Genomic DNA, 20,011 nt, shown 5'->3' on the forward strand with positions numbered 1-20,011 from the left:
CTGTTGTGGCCTGGAATATGAAAGAGAATTATAAAGGGAGATGAATGTGGGTGGCACAGCTATTACGTTTGGAGTAGGTGTGAAGGAGTCCCAAGCAAGTGAATAGTCAGTGCAGATGCCATGCAATGATGGCAGAGATTCGGGTGGGTAAGAGCAAGTGAGGAAAATGGTGCCGATAGTAATGAGAGTAGTAGAGCATGAGCCTTGGCGGAGGTGGATACAGCTGCAGAGATAAAGTATGAGGTATCAGAGAGATTTTGGTTGTACTTACACAGTGGAATGGAAAATGTCATTGATTTCTTCCTACAGTGCTGTGCATTCCTCCATATGACTAAAACTGTTTTAATTCAGGTGTCATCCTTAGACTAAGTTTGTACTGCCGACACTTGGGAAAAAGGGCATCCTGCATCTGTACTACTCTGTCTACTAAGACTCCTAGGTTCCTACTTGCAAAGTGGAGCTCCAGCTTCCCCTTTTCTGCCTTGTCAAGGGCAATTGTCAGAAACCACACAGAGTAGCTCTGGACTAATGGTGCCTATCTGGGTGCACAACAGGCTTTTAAGAGTTGCATGGATGCAAGGGATTTCAGCAAGTATCTACTTAGTGGCAAGCCATTCCACGGCTAGATTTGAACATGAAGATCGCCACTGGTTGGGCAAATGGTGGGCAAAATGAGTTGGGTAAGAGATGGTGAGAAATCTTGAGGCTTCATAGCTGGGAAGGTTCTTCAAAAGTATAGAGTGTGTAGAAGATTGCTTAGAAAGGAGTTTAGGATGGCAAAGATGGGCCCCAAAATATCTTTGGGGGTTGGAATCAAGGAAGCCCAAGGCTTTTTCTAATTATACATAGAAAACTCGATTATCTGAACAAGATGGGTGGGCACTATTTCGTTTGGATAATTGATTATTTGGATAATCAATTTGACCTTAAATAAGGGAAACCATACTGATGTAACGCTGTGCTCTACTGGAGAGTTTGTTTAAATCTATAATTTAGATGAGTCTGCTATTTAAACAAATTAATCTTTGCATTCGCCAAATTGCAGATTAAATTGAGAAGATCTAAACCCTTACCGTCACAAAAATATATGAAATCCAAGCATTAAGCAAAGTCCCGAACAGCTTCTATGATCACGAGCATTTGTCAGTTTCTGTGAACTCAGTGTCACAACAGAAAGACAGAAGCACCGCCTCACGCATGCATTTACTTGCTCGGCCATTTTTTTCATATCTTTTTTAAAAAGGTATGAAACTTCTACAGACTGACATTCACAGAGAACTTATAAAAGAACAGAGAAAGTTGATGTGCAACTCAATTGTCCTCCCTTATCTCAAAGACGGAAGCACCACCTCGTATATGCATTTACTTTCTCAGCCATTCTTTTCATGACCGGCCCAGTAAAGTGACAGGAATACCCTGTAAAGCAATTACTTTTGGTAAGCGCTGTGTAACTAACCCTTACCTAAACAGTATCCAGTCGCTGATGCTTGAGGTGCTTGTGCTTTTGTTTTTGCCATTATTTTAGCATGTTCACCAATACAGGTAATCCGAATACACTTACCTCATTGATGTAACGTTTCTGTGGGACCTTGAGATCTTCTTCGGATAATCCAAAATTCGGATAATTGCTATTCGGATAATCAAGGTTCCTCTGTATTATGAGTAAGAGGATTACCAGGGAAAGAGTGGTACCTATTAGAGTCCAAAAGGGCAACCTCTGCATGGAACCAATGATCATGGGTGAGATCTCAAATGAATACTCCTCATCTGTATTCACAAAAAAGGATGTTGTAGCTGGGGATTTCAGTTGGGATGGTGAGGTTCTCGAACACCAGATTAATAAGCAGGAAGTTTGGATATTTTAGTGAGCATCAGATGTGTAAATTCCCAGGCCTTGATGAGATGTATCCCAGGCTTCTATGGGAGGCAAGGGAGGAGATTGTTGGGATCTTGGTAGATACATTTAATATTGCTTTAATACTGGCCACAGGTGAAGTGCCAGATGACTGGAGGACAGTTAATGCTGCTTTGTTCAAGAAGGGCAGTAGGGATAGACCAGGTGATTACAGACCAGTTAGTCTAACATCCATGGTAGTGCAAGTATTGGGAAACATTCTGAAGGACAGAGTTATTCAATACTTGGAAAGGTAGGGATTGATCAGGGATTTTTAGAATAGATTTGTTAGAGGGAGTTCCTGTCTGACTAATTTAATTAAGTTTTTTTGAAAAGGTGACAAATATATATTGATGAGGAGGGGGTATGATTTACATGGACTTAAGGAGAGCCTTTGACAAGGTCCCACATAGAAGGCTGGTCCAAAAGGGAAGAACCTATGGAATCCAAGGTAAGTTGGCAAACTGCATCCAAAAATGGCTTACAAATTGGAGGCAAAGAGTGATGATGGAGGTTGTTTTTGTAATTAGAAGCCACAGAATTTGGTGCTGGGACACTCTCTGGTTGTTATGTACATTAATGACTCAGATGCAAATGTAGAAGGTAGAATTACTGCTGTGAGGCAAATCACCAACCTTGGAGTCAGGGTTCAAAGTCAGAGTCATTATACGAGGAAATACCAGAGCTCCAGGGAGAGAAAGACACCAACAGCACAGTGGTCAACTGTGATTCTTCTCTCAACCCAGAGCATTGTCAAGTTATTCTTATACATTGTGTGATATAATAGATCAGTGATGAGGTTATTGTCTCTGTTATAAATTTTGTTTGTTGTAAACATTGCAGAATCGTTGATAGTTTTGGTGCAGTCATTGTCAGTTCCAGCGCAGCCTTTGTTAATTTCAGCACAGTCGATGTCAGTTTCAGCGCAGACATTCCATTTCAATGAGGAGGGTGATTACTGCAGCCCTGGCTATTAGCACTTTGTATTGGGTCTGTATCAAACTGTTAGCATTTCCATCAAAGGTGCTGGCTGGACCCAGACACTTCAGAAGGCAGCATATGCTACTCATGTATATTCTCTCCCCCACCTGCCTTAATCTAATCAACTAGGTTGAGTGCATTGTGCTGGCATTCTGGTGCCCCCTAGCAGTATCTGTTTGCTCTGCTGTCTCTCTCCGTCTTGTGATCTGGCTGCCAAATTATGGTTCAGTGGCCATCTTGTGTGTCTGTGTGCCTCGTGTCACCCTGCCCCGTGCCATCTCCCACTTCATTACTAAGTTCAGTAAATGTAAGGTGAAGCATTTTGGGAGGTATAATAGGGGAAGGATATACAAAATCTATATTGCAGCCCCTTAGGGAGGACTGAGGAATAAAGGGATCTTAGTGTACATGCCCATAGATTCATGAAGGTACCAGGACAGCTAGACATGATGGTCAAGGCGGCTTGCAGGATGCTTGTCTTCATTAGCCAGGGCAAAATGTATCGGAGCACGAATGTCTTGGCACAACTTTATAAAACGTGTTAGGCCACTGATGGAATGCTGTGCGCACTTTTGTTCGCCATATTATCGAAAGAATGTGATTGCACCGGAGAGAGTGAAGAGGAGATTCACCATGATTTTGCCATGATGGAAGAATCTCCATTATGAGGAGAGAGTGGATAGGCTGGGATTGTTTTTCTTCGAGCAGAGGAGACTAAGGGGGGGATCTTTTTGAAGTATAAATTGAGAGGCATAGACAGAGGACATCATAAAAATCTCTTCCCATGGCAGACATGTCTAAGACCCAATGGTGTAACTTTAAGGTGAGGAGAAAGTAGATTAGAGGAGATCTCAGGAAATTCTTTTTCAACGAGAGGGTCATAGATGTATGGAACGTGCTTCCTGAGGGGGTGGTGGAGGCAAGTACTCTCTTGGATGAGCATTTAAATGCCAGGGCATATATGCTATGAAACAAATGCAGGTAAATGGTATAACCGTAGTTTGATGTTTGTTGGTTGGCATGGACATGGTAAACTGAAGGACCTGTATCTGTGCTGTGTGACTCTGACTCTATCACCATCCAAAAAAAACCCAAAGCAAATTGCACTTTGTCAAAAAACAATAAGATTGAGGCTATGGTCTCTCTCACTTCAGCTTTCATTCTTGTTGATCAAACCACTAAAAACTTAATCATTCAACCCATTCTTGCTGCTATCCCCTTTTTATGATCAAATTCTAATTCTAATTGGCTTATTAGTGCACGGACAGTTCATTGTCAGTCTTTGATTACATGAATAATATGTGCCTAATTCAGATTGGTTTCTTTAAAAATAATGGCCACCTTTGTGATATTGTTTCTGCTGACTCCTAGTTCAATCTGACATGCCAATCATTTTATAAGATCATCCCTTGCATAACAGCTTGTCCCTCATAGTTTACCCACTCCATAGATCTTATCCAAGACAAGATAGCACCAATGAGGCCATTGTGCCTGCTTAGACTACATAGTGCCACCTCCTAGTGATTAACTAATATCCCAAATGTTGAAACTTGTATCTCAAAAGGTCAAATGACTACAAGACTAGAAAATTCAGAATCTAATTCCAACATAACACATATATACCCAGAGGCTTTTTGCATACTTTATTTTAAAATCATTTAGCTTTGCAACAGCTGTGTCTTTGTGTAAAAACATTTCACCCAAAAACATTTCCACACGTTAGCCGAGTTTGCATTACATTAGATTGAGTCATAAAACAGCAATAGAACTACAAACCTGACTTTTGACCTAGGCTTTCTTCCATATGGAACAGTGTAGAACTAACCACGATTCAGTAATATATAATTCACTTGCATGATGAAATCAAAGTTATTAATTATTGAAAATTAACTCAATCCTATAATTGTCTCCCTTGACCCCACTTAGACTTTGAGAGAAGGTCATTTGTTTGGAAACGTGTGATCACTGCTTAGAAAATTTGGCTTTTAAGAACAACTCCATGGCAGCAAAAATGATCCCTTTCTCAAAGTAAAGCAAATTGCAATGCTGTTGTGTAGGAACCCAAACTAAAGTAGCAGTCTTTTTTTGGACCCAGAAGGTACAACACTTTTGAGCTCTTTTCTACCATGTAAGTTCCACAAAATATACAGATCAGGCAGCATCCAGGGAACAGGAGAATCGACGTTTCGGGCATAAGCCCTGAAGAAGGGCTTATGCCCGAAACGTCGATTCTCCTGTTCCCTGGATGCTGCCTGACCTGCTGCGCTTTTCCAGCAACACATTTTCAGCTCTGATCTCCAGCATCTGCAGACCTCACTTTCTCCACAAAATATACAGTCAGCTTTTAAGAATTTTTCATCAATTCATTTCAATCTGTTGATTCAGAATTGACATACTTGCTTCAAAAATGTTTTTTTTTGGACTTCTTTTTATTGTTAGAATTTTATTTTTGAGTTTTTATTGAAAAGAAAATTAGATCTGTGAAATTTGTGCTATGCATTGAGCAAAACTTTGAAAAACTGTCTCTTCTGGCAACAATAATCTGCAGAAATGATCTTCTTTTGAATATTCTACCTGACATCATAAAAAGTTTGAAAGCACTGGCTACCGTCACTGCCATGATAATATCCTAGCTGTGTCATTGAAGATGTGCACTTCAGAAGTAGTCTGCCTTAAACCAAGATGTTCCAGTACAATTTCAACACACTCACCTAACTGGCAAAATGGAAAATTGCCCAATGCATTGTGAGCACAAAAAGTATTGCCAAATCTAGTCAGACGAATTACTACCCCAACACTCTACTTTCAATCATCACTCAAAGTGTTAGAGAGTACCATCAAGCCCTGACATAGAGGTAACATTTGGCAAGCCTAGCACCAACATCTGGGAGAAAGGGAGGACTGCAGATGCTGGAGATCAGAGCTTAAAAATGTGTAGCTGGAAAATCGCAGCAGGTCAGGCAGCGTCAAAGGAACAAGAGAATCGACGTTTCGGGCATAAGCCCTTTTCAGGAATAGCACCAACGTCTGCAAATTTCAAGTCAATGGAATTGAATGGAAATCTCTCTATTAACTAAAGTAAAATCTACAACAGAGAAAGATAATTGTAATTGTTGAAGGCCAATCATCTTAGTTCCAGGACATCACTGCTAGAATTCTTCAAGGCAATCTTCCAGGCTCCACTATCTTCAGATGTTTCAATAATGATTTTTCCTTCATTATTATATCATAACTGGGAATATTTATTGACAATTACTACACTGTTCAGTTCCATTCACAATTTGTTGGATGCTACATACAGACATGGACTGCTTCAATTAAGACTGGGACACCATTCAGGTTTAGGTTGATAAATAGTAGATAACACAAGTTTAGCTAATGATCATCCCTATTAAGAGAGATTCTAACCACGTCTTCTTGATCTTCAATGGGATTGCCATTATTGAACTTCCCCACATCAACATCCTGGGAGTCACTGTTGACCAGAAATCCAGTTAATGGAGCTACCTGCGGTCTGAGGCTGCATGCTACAGTGAGTCATTCACCTCTGAATCTGAGACTTTTTGCATTGTAGGTGGCATAAGTTGGACATGTGATGTAGTAGTCTTCACTGGCTTGAATGACTGTATCGCCAATAAGAAACTTGACAGCCACAAGGGCAAAATATTCCTCTTGACTGGCATCTGTCCACTTCCTTAATCATTTGCTTTCCTCCAGAACTGGTACACCATGATAGTAGTGTGTACTATCTACAAGATGCACTGCAACAACTCTTCATGGCTTCTTTTACAGCACATTTTAAACCTGTGACCTCTGCTGAGAAAAGAAGGACAGCAAGTACATGGGAATATACAACTCCAAATACCCCTCTGAATCACATAGCAGCCTAACTTGGAAATATCTGTTTCTTCGCCATATTCGACAGATTTAAATCCTGGTACTTGCTTCTGAACTGCAGTTATGGCGTATCTACATCACAGTGACTGCAACAGTTCAAGAACATTGTCCATGACTTTGAGGGCAGTTAATGCTGACCTTTCCCAACAATGCTTACATCACATGCAGATCAAAAAATTACCTCTAATTCAAATTTATGTAAGTGATCTTTTAATGATCGCTAATTACCATGATGATCTGCTAGTTTTCTTTCTCCCAGGAGCAGACATTTTATAAGGTAATTGCTATATCTCATCATTAATATCTGGTCCAGTCAAAGAAAATTGGGAGTTGTTGCCAGTCTGTTATGCACATTTCTGACATTTCTTGGCTCCTTGGAATGTATATTTCCAATGCAAAGAATATTAATATCATCTTAGTGTTAACTCTAGCATTCTGAAACCCACATGACATATGTGATAATTCTTGGATGATGTCATTCTTTTTTCCCATTGCCTCATTTGCTGCATTTATTTGGCAAACCTGTTTAACTGAGGAAAATTATTGCTCATGACTCATTTCATAATTCAATTGTTTTAATAAATGACCTTTTAATTTCAAACTTAGATTTAAAAAGGTAGATAAATTGAGACAATGGTGGCAGAACTGATAACAAATCCAACGTAATTACAATTCAAAGAATAAACTATGTTCATGTAATGAAGTCATGGTTAGGAGTGAGGAAACTTAAGCAACTGGTGAACCACCTCTGAGCTTTTGGTATGGACAAGAGATCTACAATTATTTCAGTAAGGATTAGAATATTAAAGTGGCTCCCAGATCAAAGAAGAACTGTTGTATACAAGGGGATTCTAGTAAATGGGTCGTTAACTCCATAAAATGTAAATTATTTGTGCCACCCACACCCACAGAATCAAACTGTTAAGGAGATAAAAGATAATTTACTTTTGAATTTGAGTATCTCATAAATGCCATATATCTATGGAGATCAGTTATACAGGGGAAGGAGTCCTTTGTATATTTAATGTAATATGGTGTTTTTCACATTTTTACAAGCAGTTCAATTTGAGAACATCTGGAGAAAGAGGGAGAGAGGAAAAAAATGCAAGGCACTGAAAAGCAGTTTTTTTCTGTCTGTTCAGTATAATCGGTATAGTGGCAACTACGAACCTAGCGATGTTCCTGAGTTTTAAATTATTCAGCATGAATGCAGTGTGGCCTAAGTTCAAGCAACAAAGTTTTCATTTATGAGCAAAAGAAGTTGTAGAATCACGTAACTGATTAGCTGGATCCCCTGAGGAGGAATCATAGTGAATTCTGGAGAACTATGCCATACTTGGTTTAATTCCAAAAGAAGTAAGTGAACCCTCAATAAATGTTTCACTGAATATATAAGGAAAAAATTGGTTGGAATTAAGGAGAAGGAGATCAGGATTTATATTCCAAGTTTTGAGAAACAAGTGTTAAGTTAGAATTGCTTGTTTTGTTATTTAATACATTAAATTTGCTTTTTTTTGCCTCATGGCATAGTTCTTCCAGCTAATTGCTAAGTGTTCAAATGATATTTTGTGTGTTAATAGTCTCTCTACTGAGGTTTTTTTGCACATTCTAAAGCCATTAATTTTATTACAGTTCTAAATATGCAGAAGAATATTCAAATCTTACTTGTTTTTATTTTGATTTACTCTCTCAATTACAGATTCTCCTTTGCTATAGTGGGAATTAACATCACTGACCTTTCATATACTCTGCTAGTAAGTGGGGCATTGAAAACCCATTTGTACAATGTTGCCCCTGAAGCACCATCACTTTTTCATTTCCACAAAATCTTCTGTAAGTAGCTTCCAGACACGTTTTTGAAAAATTTGTATTGAAATGGTGATCTTCCAGACATAAACATTTTAATATGCATCAATCTTAACTTCAAATATGGGCATGAACAATTTGTAATAGTTCATAATATTTTGCTGTTCAACTATCATTTCAAACTCTGGTCCAGATATGTAAAGTCTGGGAACCTGTGACTATTGTAGAAGATCATAAGACATCAGAGCAGAATTGGGCCATTGGACGCATCGAGTCGGCTACGCCGTTCAAACATGGTTGATGTTTCCCAAACCCGTTTTCCTCCTTTCTCCCCATAACACTTGATCCCCTAAATAATGAAGAGCTTGTCTTTCTCTGTTTTGAATACATTCAATGACTTGGCCTCCACAGCCTTCTGTGGCAATGAGTTCCACCGATTCACTACTGTCTGGCTGAAGAAATTCATCTTTATCTCGGCTGTAAGGGTCACCCTTCACTGAGGCTGACCCCCCCACATCCTAGTCTCTCCTTCTAAAGGAAACATCTTCTCCATATCCATTTAATCAAGGCCTCTCAGTATTTTGTCAGTTTCAATCATGTTCTCCTTCTCATTCTTCTAAACTTCAAGTACAGACCCAGAGTCCTGAAACATGTGACAAGCCCTTCATCCCTGGGATCATTCTTGCAAACCTGCTGTGGACCCCCTCCAATGACAGCACATCCTTCCTTAAATATATGGTCCATGACTGCTCTCACTAATTCAAATGTTATCTACCTGGACTTCAAGAAGGCCTTTGACAAGGGGCCGCACAGGAGGCTGCTGAATAAGATAAGGGCCCATGGGGTTAGAGACAAGTTGCTAGCAGGGATAGAAGATTGGCTGTCTAGCAGAAAGTAGAGAATGGGGATAAAAGGGTTTTTCTCAGGATGGCAGCCGGTGACAAATGGTGTTCCACAAGGCTCAGTGTTGAGACGACAATTTTTCACTTTATACATGAATAATCTAGATGAAGGAACTATGGGCATTCTGGCCAAGTTTGCAGATGATACAAAGAAAGAGAGAGGGACAGGTAGTATTGAGGAGGCAGGGAGACTGCAGAAGGATTTGGACAGGTTAGGAGAATGGGCAAAGAAGTAGCAGTTGAGTACAGTGTGGAAAAGCGTGAGGTCATGCACTTTGGTAGGAAGAATAGAGGCATGGACTATTTTCTAAATGGGAAGAAAATTCAGAAATCTGAAGTGCAAGGAGACTTGGGAGTTCTAGTCCAGGATTCTCTCAAGGTGATCTTGTCGGTTGAGTCAGTAATTAGGAAGGCAAATGCAATGTTGGCATTCATTTTGAGAGGACTTGAATTTAAAAGCTGGGATATACTTCGAAGGGTCTGGTCAGACCACATTTGGAGTATTGAGTGCAGTTTTGGGCCCCATATCTCAGGAAGGATGTACTGGCCCTGGAGCGTGTTCAGAGGAAGTTCACAAGAATGGTTCTAGGAATAAAAAGCTTAACATATGAAGAATGTTTGAGGATTCTGTGTCTATGCTCAATGGAGTTTAGAAGGGTTGGGGGTGGGGGGGGTAGTGGAATCTAATTGAAACTTACAGAATACTGAATGGCCTGGACAAAGTGGATGTTGGGAAGAGGTTTCCAGTGATAGGAGAGACAAGGACCTGAGGGCACAGGCTTATAGTTAAGGGAAGGCGTTTTAGAACGGCGATAAAGAGAAACTTCTACAGCCAGAGAGTGGTGAATCTATGGAATTTGCTGCCACAGAAGGCTGTGGAGGCCAGGTCATTGAATATATTTAAGATGGAGATAGTTAGGTTCTTGATTGTCAAGCATTATAGCGACAAAGCTGGAGAATGGGTGTTGAGAAACTTTTCAGCCACGATTGAATGGCAGAGCAGGCTCAATGGGCTGAATGGCTTAATTTCTGCTCCTATGTATTTTGGTCTTACAAGCGGTCTGACCAAAGCTTTATACAGCCTCAGTACTACATCTCTGCTCTTGGATTCTCACCCTCTTGAAATGACCATTAAGATCATATTTGCTTTCCTAACTGCCAACTGAACCTACTTGTTAACCTTAAGCGAATCCTGAACTAGGACTCCTAAGTCACTTTATGCTTCAGATTTCTGAAGCCTTTCCCCATTTAGAAAATAGCCTACGCCTCTATTCCTCCTGCCAAGTACATAAGCTCACACTTTCCTATACTGTTTTGCATCTGCCATTTCTTTGCCCGCTCTCCTGGCCTGTCCATGTCCTTCTGCAGCCTCACCATTTACTCAACACTACTACTCCCTCCACTTATATTTGTGGTCATTAGTAAACTTGGCAACACTCCCCACAGTCCCTTTGTCCGGATTGTTAATGTATAACGTGAATTGCTGTGGTCCCACACTGACCCCTGTGGAACTCCACTGGTCACCGGCTGCCATTCTTAGATAAGACCCTTTTCCCCACTTTCTGCCAGTCAGTCAATCGTCTATCTGCCAGTACATTGCCCCAAACACTGTGGCATCCTACTATGCAGCACCTTGGCACAGACCTTATGGAAGTCTTTGTCCACTAGCTCTCTTTTGTTTAACTTGCTCATTACCTTCTCAAAGCACTTTGACATCTGTCAGACATGACCTCCCCTTGATGAATCCATGCCGACTCAGTTCTTTTTACCATGCACTTCCAAGTACTCTGCAATCTTATTCTTAATAATGGGCTCTAAAATGTTACCAATGACCAGGATTAAATAGCCTAAAATTTCTTTTATTCTGCCTCCTTAATAAGAGGTGTTCAATCAGCTGGTTTCCAATCCTCTGGGACTCTCCCTCACTCCAGTGATTCCTGAAAGATTAGCAGCAATGCCTCTAACTCCTGAGCTCTTTACTTCAGAACTCTGGGGTGTGGTCCATGTGATTTATCTCCCAACATTTCCTCCTTCATGATGATCGCTACACTCACCTCTGCCCCTGACTTTTCTTAACATAAACTGTTATGCTGCTGGTGTCTTCCACTGTGAAAATTGATACCAAGTACCTATCCAGTTCCTTAGCTATTTCTTTGTTCCGCATTACGACTTCTCTAGCCTCTTTTTCCAACAGCCCAATGTCCAGTCTTTACTCTCTCTTATTTTTAACATAACTAAAAACACTCTTGCAATCATCTTTTATTACTAGCTAGCTTGGTCTCATATTTCATCTTTTCCTTGTACCATGGTGGTATGGTCAGTTTATTCATTCTCCCTATAGACTTGCTCTCATTAACACACGGAGCAAGAATCCCAAACTTGTTAGGCAACCTCAAGGGCTGAGACTCCTTCTGCACTGCCTCCTGGAGCCCTCTACCTGCCTTGCCAGTAGTCACATTCTACTGCCCCAACCACTAACCCAATTCATGGTAGTTAATCTAAGGAATGGGACTGTTTCTTGAAACACTGTCGAGGTAACTGTTTCCTCTCCCCAATGTAATGCAGTGTTTGAAGTTCAGACCACTGCTCAACAACTTTGAGCCAGTTACCCAAACAACCAACACTTGGTACAGATGTGGTCACTGCGAACCACAATGGGGTCCACCATATCCCACATTATGCAGGTACGAGATGTCACCTGGCCTTGTATCACCATTTTGTTTTTGTCATTTTTAACTAGGTTTTTAAAAATTTCCTCCTGGTATTGTCATGTATAACCTGTAAATATTTCCTTTATAACCTGTAAATATTTCCTTTATTTACATTAAATCTGAAAGTAATCTATACTAGTCAAATTTGTAGCTATTGCCAACCAATAAATGTACAGTCTTCCTGTGATGTCACTCTTCTTTGTATGCTGGGCCGTGATCCTGGGCTTCAATTTATCCTGTTGAATCGTTCTTATAAGTACTTTCCAAAAAAGTGATCCTAAAGCACCTCTTTCCATTTGTACCAAATTCCCACACTACCTCCAATTCACTTGGACTATGTTTCATTCCAGATGTTATCTCTCCTTCCTGGTTGTGCACAGCTTATAGGTCATGCACTTTCACCAGGCAGAGCTGAGGTGAGCTCAGATGTCTCTCATTAGTTAGGCTTGAAAAGTAATCAACATCTTTTGAGGCCCTGTTCAGGCTTCAAGTATTGAGTCCAGGAGTTGGGATTTCATGTTGCAGCTGTACAGGATATTGGTTAGGCCACTGTTGGAATATTGCAATTCTGGTCTCCTTCCTATCGGAAAGACGTTGTGAAAGTTGAAAGGGTTCAGAAAAGAATTACAAGGATGTTGCCAGGATTGGAGGATTTAAGCTATAGGGAGAGGCTGAACAGGCTGGGGCTGTTTTCCTTGGAGTGTCGGAGGCTGAGGGGTGACCTTATAGAGGTTTACAAAATTATGAGGAACATGGATAGGGTAAATAGATAAAGTCTTTTCCCTGGGGTGAGGAAGTCCAGCACTAGAGGGCATAGGTTTTGGGTGAGAGGGGAAAGATATAAAAGAGACTTAAGGGGCAACATTTTCACGCAGAGGGTGGTACGTGTATGGAATGAGCTGCCAGAGGAGGTGGTAGAGGCTGGTACAATTGCAACATTTAAGAGGCATTTGGATGGGTATATGAATAGAAAGGGTTTGGAGGGATATGGGCCGGGTGCTGGCAGGTGGGACTAGATTGGGTTGGGATATCTGGTCGGCTTGGATGGGTTGAACCCAAGAGTCTGTTTCCATGCTGTACATCTCTATGACTCTAAGTGATTGACTAATGATAACTGTCCCTCAATCAGCAACCTTAATAATCTTTAACTAGACTACTGAATTTTAAACTTTTAAAATGGAGAAAGAAGAGAAAGATTTACCAGTTCTAATACAACACTACCTTCAAATTCCCTAAAATATACAAAAGTTCACGTAAAATTGGCCATCACTTGCAAAATCAATGTCCAGTGTATGTACTGGAATGCAAAAAAATTACAGTTTTCCTTCCTCGCATTAATTGTAATTTATCCCAGTTTTTCTGTGCTGTGAGCAGCCAACAGTACTGAATAAGTGAGTCCTTTACTTCTGTTACAGATGTTGAAAACTCACCCTTTTCTTGTCCAAAGTAATTTTCTAAATCCCTTCAAGTGGAAGCATTGTAATTTAGCTTGCTTTGCTTTTGTTTTTCAGTTAATTGAACAAATTAAGTTATAATATAATTAAGTATTTAGCTATTACACAATTTTCCTGTTAAATGTTAAAATTTGTCTTTTCTGTGATCCATACAGGCTATCTGATGCACCAGTTTCACAAATTTTGGATTGAAGAGGATCCACTTGATATAATGGAATTTAATCGTGTTCGAGAAAAGTTTCACAAGCGGATTATAAAGCAGCTTCAGAACCCAGACATGATCCTATGCCCCCGTTTCGCAGCTTCAGAAAATCTAATTAATCTGTAAATCTTGATCTTGCCATAAGTCATGTCACTGCTTCATCTCTGTACTTGTGTGTGAACTGATTTTAAGAAACTGAAGTTAAATCACAGCCTTGATCACAACCAGCATATTTGATGACCATGGTGACTGTATGCATGCTTTACTTTAAGTATAATAGTTCTCCATTTGGTGCCGTAAAAGGACTACACATGCTAAACATTACATGAACACTGGAAGTATTCTCCATAAACACTTGCTCATATTGTGGCAGTGTGGAGTGTTACAATCTAATCAATGGAAGAGACTTCTCTATTTTTTTATTGTTTTCTTACATCAGCACAGATAAGCTGTACTTTTGTTGTGCTTTGTAATGCTGTTAGATGGTAGTTATGTAATAATGTTTGTTCAGAGCTTTTATCATGATCTTAACAAATTTGCAGGCATTACTTACTATGGAAGAATGTATTTTGATCAAACGAATAGTGCATTTTTCATAACCATATGCACAAATGCCATTTTAATAGGATTAAACTATATATTTGGTAATTTTAATAGCCCAATAATTATGGGTAACTAAAGGACCTACACAATTGTACTTTGGTTGTCTGTAGATTAGGAAGAGTAATAATAAGCTATTTTGACATCTTTGTTTTGAAATTTTCATGGCAAGTAGTTTGTCTGCTCTTGGCATAAAATATATTCTACAATTTGACAATGGTTAACAATAATTTTATTAATATGCAGAATAAATGTTATTGGACATACAGATGTGCAGTAGAGTGCGCACGATGGATGTTTGCTTAATTTTTTTCTGAACTGGAATATGGAAAATTTTGTGATTCTGCGCCATATCTAATCAACAGATATGTCTGGGTCAGAATGGATAAAAAGTAACTTTTCCAGCATTGTTATTCCGATTATAACATACAGATACAAACAAAAATGTTATGTAAAAATCAGTAGCTGGAGGACATTTGGTTAAAATATTGTGAAATTCCTAAATAGGGAATCAGTTACGTGAATATTTTTATTTCTAAAATCATGGTGTAAAATTATATGTGTTTAAATACAACCACATCTCATCTGTGAATATAATATTAGAAATGATACATTGTCTTTCCTCTTTCCTACAAAACAAATCCTCTTTAATGAAAATGTTGCTGTTGAATTGCTTGTAGCTTTGTTTTGAAGCAGCCTGTACATACTTCATTTTGCCCTCATATCTCATTCACCATTATACTAAATATAAGATTCTTAATGGAGTACTAATGCTTATTATTTATTGCTTTCCACCTCACTCAATAACAACTCCCACACTCAGCCCCTGTGTAGATGGGATTGAAGTGTAAGTTTTTACTAGTGCAAATAAATGTATTTAAATCCAGTTAGGTGTTAATAATTGGATCCTCCTGATATGGTTCAAAAATAATTTGTTTTGGAATTGTAATTTGTTTGTTGCCTACAGTATATTAGTAAGGACCACAGTATTAATATTTTAGTAGAATGTTAAGAGTATAACCATATTAATAATGCGGATACTGTGAATTTTATTTAATAACAATGATCGAAACAAATCTCTTCAATCTGCAGTTTATTTTATTTAGCAAATGCACAACTTCAGAACCAAGCAATAGCCTCTTCATTTGCTGATTTGAAAATGATCAATTCACCACTTAGTATGTAAAGGGAATAATGCTCAGAAATGTGCATCATTGTTTGTATCTATGCATGAATGCATATGGAGTTTGTACTGAGGCCTTAGTGATGGAGGTTCGGTGATGAAACATTGGAAAAGAATCTCTCAACTTGCTGCTATATTAAATGACAGCATAACAGGTAATATATTATCCACGTTTTGTCTAGTTCCAGAATGATGTCATTCATTTTGGGGTCACTTCAGAAATGAGACTATTTCAGAAAGCTTAAGTACTAACTGAGGAGATATTCTGAATGAAACTTCTCTTACATAAAGTTTGCATCTAATTATGCTTAAAACATTGCTGTGCTTGTTCTAGTGACTTCATTCTTCTTATTACATGTATGTTTAGATTAGATTATTTAGATTACTTACAGTGTGGAAACAGGCCCTTCGGCCCAACAAGTCCACACCGATCCGCCGAAGCGCAACCCACCCAGACCCATATCCTTACATTTACCCCTTCACCTAACACTACGGGCAATTTAGCATGGCCAATTCACCCAACCTGGACATCTTTGGATTGTGGGAGGAAACCGGAGCACCCGGAGGAAACCCACGCAGACACGGGGAGAATGTGCAAACTCCACACAGTCAGTCACCTGAGGCGGGAACTGATCCCAGGTCTCTGGTGCTGTGAGGCAGCAGTGCTAGCCACCGTGCCCCCCACTCATGTGTTCACCTTTATAACAAAACACTTGAAATTGGAAAGTGTGTGGATGTGAAGTCAATAAAATATTATTTCTACTTCATATTCAACTCTAGAAGTAAGCACGTCTTTTAAGTTTCCTTGTTCTTGAATTTAGTATTAAAACTTATTATTTGCAGATGTATCTAACTCTAATAGTACTTTTATAAACAAATGAAAAAATATTAAATTAAAGCATGTTACAGAGAAATGTTTGGAATATTGTAAGAAGGTAAGGGAGTTTCAAGAACGTAAGCTATAGGTCAAGTTGTTTTTTTATTGAAATGTAATTTTAATTTGGCCCACTTCCTGGCAAAGAATTTGCTAGGGCATTTGGTCTACATCGTAACGGATTTAAAAATCAAGCTGAATTTAAAGCAGGTGATCTATATGAACACTTGCATTTTCCACAGGGTGGGTAAAATTAAAATCATCCCGGCTGCCGGAACAGAGAGATCACTGTTTAAATTTATTTGAATTAAGGGAATAGGAGTTCTATGACTTTACGATAAAGCTAATGGGACAATTACATGAAGTCATATTTCTGTTTCTACTGTCCTATTAACATTAACAATCTTTCCTATCATTAATTATAGTGGAAGAATTGAGTTTTTAAGTGCTCAGAATTTGATTTCTAGTAAATGTAAAAGATGGAGTTAGAATTCTTAGATCTTTTCAAGTAAAACTTTCCTCAAACCATCAGGCTTTGTCTTTCATTCAGAAAACCCGTTTTCTTGAATTATAAAGTCAGTCATTCTCAATTATATTTTATTACTTAAACTAAAGTTTAAATTAATGAATTAACTAAGTTATTACCAAAAAGATTATTCATGTTCTTACAACTTGAATTCATATATTTGAGTAATTTCATCAAATTACAATTCAATTAATGTGGAATGCAAGGGATGACCTTGGAAACATTAAGACCATCGTTCAAATTTTATTCATTAGTTGTCAATTCTCATGGGCAGTCTTTGTTTCATGTTCCACTCAGTATTTAATCAAAATATAGCTGGTTATGTTGGACCAACATCAAAATATGCATCCATTTAATGTTCATAAGGTATATTATTCTTTAACACATTGTTTTGTTAATTGTGAAAGTATACTCTGCATCCAGTACTAATTCCAAAGTCTTTCATTACCAGTGGTATATTAAATGAACACTTGCTTCCGGTATTATGCTTGAATGTTGTAGGTTCAGACAGCGGAGCCTGGCCTCCAGTTGTTCATTAGTAGTCGACTATGTTTATGTGGCACCCATTGGGTTCAAAAGAGAAAAGCTGGCTGTGTTATGGGCCCATGTATTTACACTAGGTGGATTCAATTAAAATCATCCTTAAGACTTGTAAGAGAGTACAGATTAAATTATTTTACTCAGTTTGTGTATGAATTTGGACTTTGCAATGTTGTGCAATAACTTTTATTGGATGCTTAGGTACTTGTATAATGTACAGATCTCAGTTTCTTTAATTTTGAAAAATGTAGATTTATTGTTTTTAAATACTATTTAATTTCACATTTATCTTCCATAATAGATATTTCTCCACTTATCAGCCTAGCAGCAGAGTATCTATGTTTTAAGTTCATATTTGTTTGAATGTTGAAGAACCAACTCTGGGCAAGCTTTCTTTGACTTGGTTTTGTCCAATGACAAGAGGTTAATTAATTATCTTCTTGTGAGAGGTCCTTTATGAAAACATGACCATGACATGATAGAATTCTTTATTAATAGAAGGTGAAGTACCCCTCAAATTCAAAACTAAGGTGTTAAATCTAAACAAAACGCACTACAAAGTTAAGTGGAATACATTGGTTGCAATAGGCTCAGTAACTTCATTAACTTCATTACAAAGGATAGGTGATGGTTAATATTAAAGGAACTAATGAATGCATTGCAGCAGTTGTGCATTTCTTTCAAATGAAAGAACACAACAGGAAAAGTGACCCAATCATGGCTAATAAAAAAATATTAAGAAGTTTATTAGATCCAAAGAGGAGTTATACAAAGTTGCTAGAAAAGGTTGAAAGTCTGAGGACTGGCAGCATTTTGGAATCTAGCAAAGGAAGACCAAGTAGTTCATTAAGAGGGAAAAAATGAGTATGGCAATAATATTGCAAAAAACATAAAAGTGGCAGTAAGAGCTTTGTTAAATATGTAAAAAGTAAAAGATTAGTGAAGACAAGTGTGACACCTTACAGATTGAAACCCTAGGTTTGATGATGGAGAACAAGAAAATGACAGACCAATTATACTTCTATCTTTACAGAAGCTACACTCAGCTTCGCAGAGATGCCAAGGAAGGAAGTGACACTTAGGAATGAGCTATTAAAGAACATTAGTATTTGTTTACAAAGTGCTGGTAATATTAATGGGAGTGGAAGTTGATAAATTCTCAAGGCCTATAATCCACATTCTAAGGTATTACAGGAGATAGGCATCGAAACAGTAAACGTGATAATTATTAGTTTGTAAAATGCTGCAGTTTCTGGAACAATCATAGCAGTTTGGAGGATGCCAAATGTAGCCTCACATTTTTAAAAACAGTGGGAGAAAGGAAACTAGGAATTACAGACTATTTAGCAAGACATCAATAATATGGAAAATGCAAGAGTCTATTGTCAAAGATGTAATAACAGAACATTGAAATAATACCAGATGCATGACAACATGAATTTATGAAAGGAAAATAATGTTTGACAAACCTACTGGAGTGTTTTGAGGAGGTAACCAGCAGATTAGATGAGAGAAAACCAATATATATGATTTATTTGGAATAACAAGCAATTAGGAAGGCAACTGGTATGTTGGTCTCTATTGACAGAGTCAAGAGTGTGGTGCTGGATAAACTCAGCAGGTCAGGGAGCATCCACGGAGCAGGAGAATCGATGTTTTGGGCAAAAGCCCTTCATCAGAAATGAGGATGAGAATCAGGAATAATTCTCATTCCTGATGAAAGGCTTTTGCCCAAAATGTCGATTCTCCTGCTCCTTGGATGCTGCCTGACCAGCTGTGCTTTTCCAGCTCCACACTCTCTCGACTCTGATCTCCAGCATCTGCAGTCCTCACTTTCTCCTTTGTTGATAGAGGGTTTGTGTACAATAACAAGGAAGATCTACCATAGCTGTACAGGTCCATGAAGAGACCACACCTGGAGTATTGTGTGAAATGTAGTTTCCTTACATGAGAGAATATATACTTGTCATAGAGGGAGTGCAGTGAAGGTTCACTAGGCTGACTGACTGATTCCTTGAGTGGCACTTTGTCATATGAAGAGAGATTAAAGCATTCGGTATGTATTCACTGGAATTTATTAGAATGAGAAGGGGTTTCATTGAAACATTTATAATTCTGACAGGGTTGGCAGACTTGGATATAGGGGTGATGTTTACCTTGGTCAAGGAGTGCCAAGTCACTGAATATGTTTTAGGAAGAAATAGATTTCTCGAAGCTAAAGATGCCAAGAATAGGGGGAGTGTGTGGGTGTATGATATTACAAGGCATATGCCTGCTCCATCCTGAAGAAGGGTTACACCCGAAACGTCAACTTCGCCTCCTAATGCTGCCTAGCTTGCTGTGTTCTCCCAGCCTCCTGCTTTTCTACCTATTTTCTATGGTGATGTTTTTAGAAGATGCTAAATTAAAATATGAATAGCATTATATTTAAATTATATTAA

At 38.6% G+C, this 20,011-nt stretch overlaps 1 protein-coding gene across 2 annotated transcripts in view; it reads left to right on the top strand.

Moving 5' to 3' along the window:
• elmod1 (ELMO/CED-12 domain containing 1) overlaps positions 1-16,062 on the top strand; it is a 78,901-nt gene extending 62,839 nt beyond the window's left edge. For both annotated transcript variants that reach the window (XM_043691835.1, XM_043691836.1), the window contains 2 exons: positions 8,472-8,605; positions 13,801-16,062. In XM_043691835.1, the coding sequence (XP_043547770.1) occupies positions 8,472-8,605; positions 13,801-13,973 (307 nt within the window). In that variant the 3' untranslated portion in view covers positions 13,974-16,062. The remainder of the gene's footprint in view (positions 1-8,471; positions 8,606-13,800) is intronic.
• The last annotated feature ends 3,949 nt before the right edge of the window (positions 16,063-20,011 follow it).

The sequence above is a fragment of the Chiloscyllium plagiosum genome, chromosome 6 (genome assembly GCF_004010195.1).
Source record: "Chiloscyllium plagiosum isolate BGI_BamShark_2017 chromosome 6, ASM401019v2, whole genome shotgun sequence".
NCBI lineage: Eukaryota > Metazoa > Chordata > Chondrichthyes > Orectolobiformes > Hemiscylliidae > Chiloscyllium > Chiloscyllium plagiosum.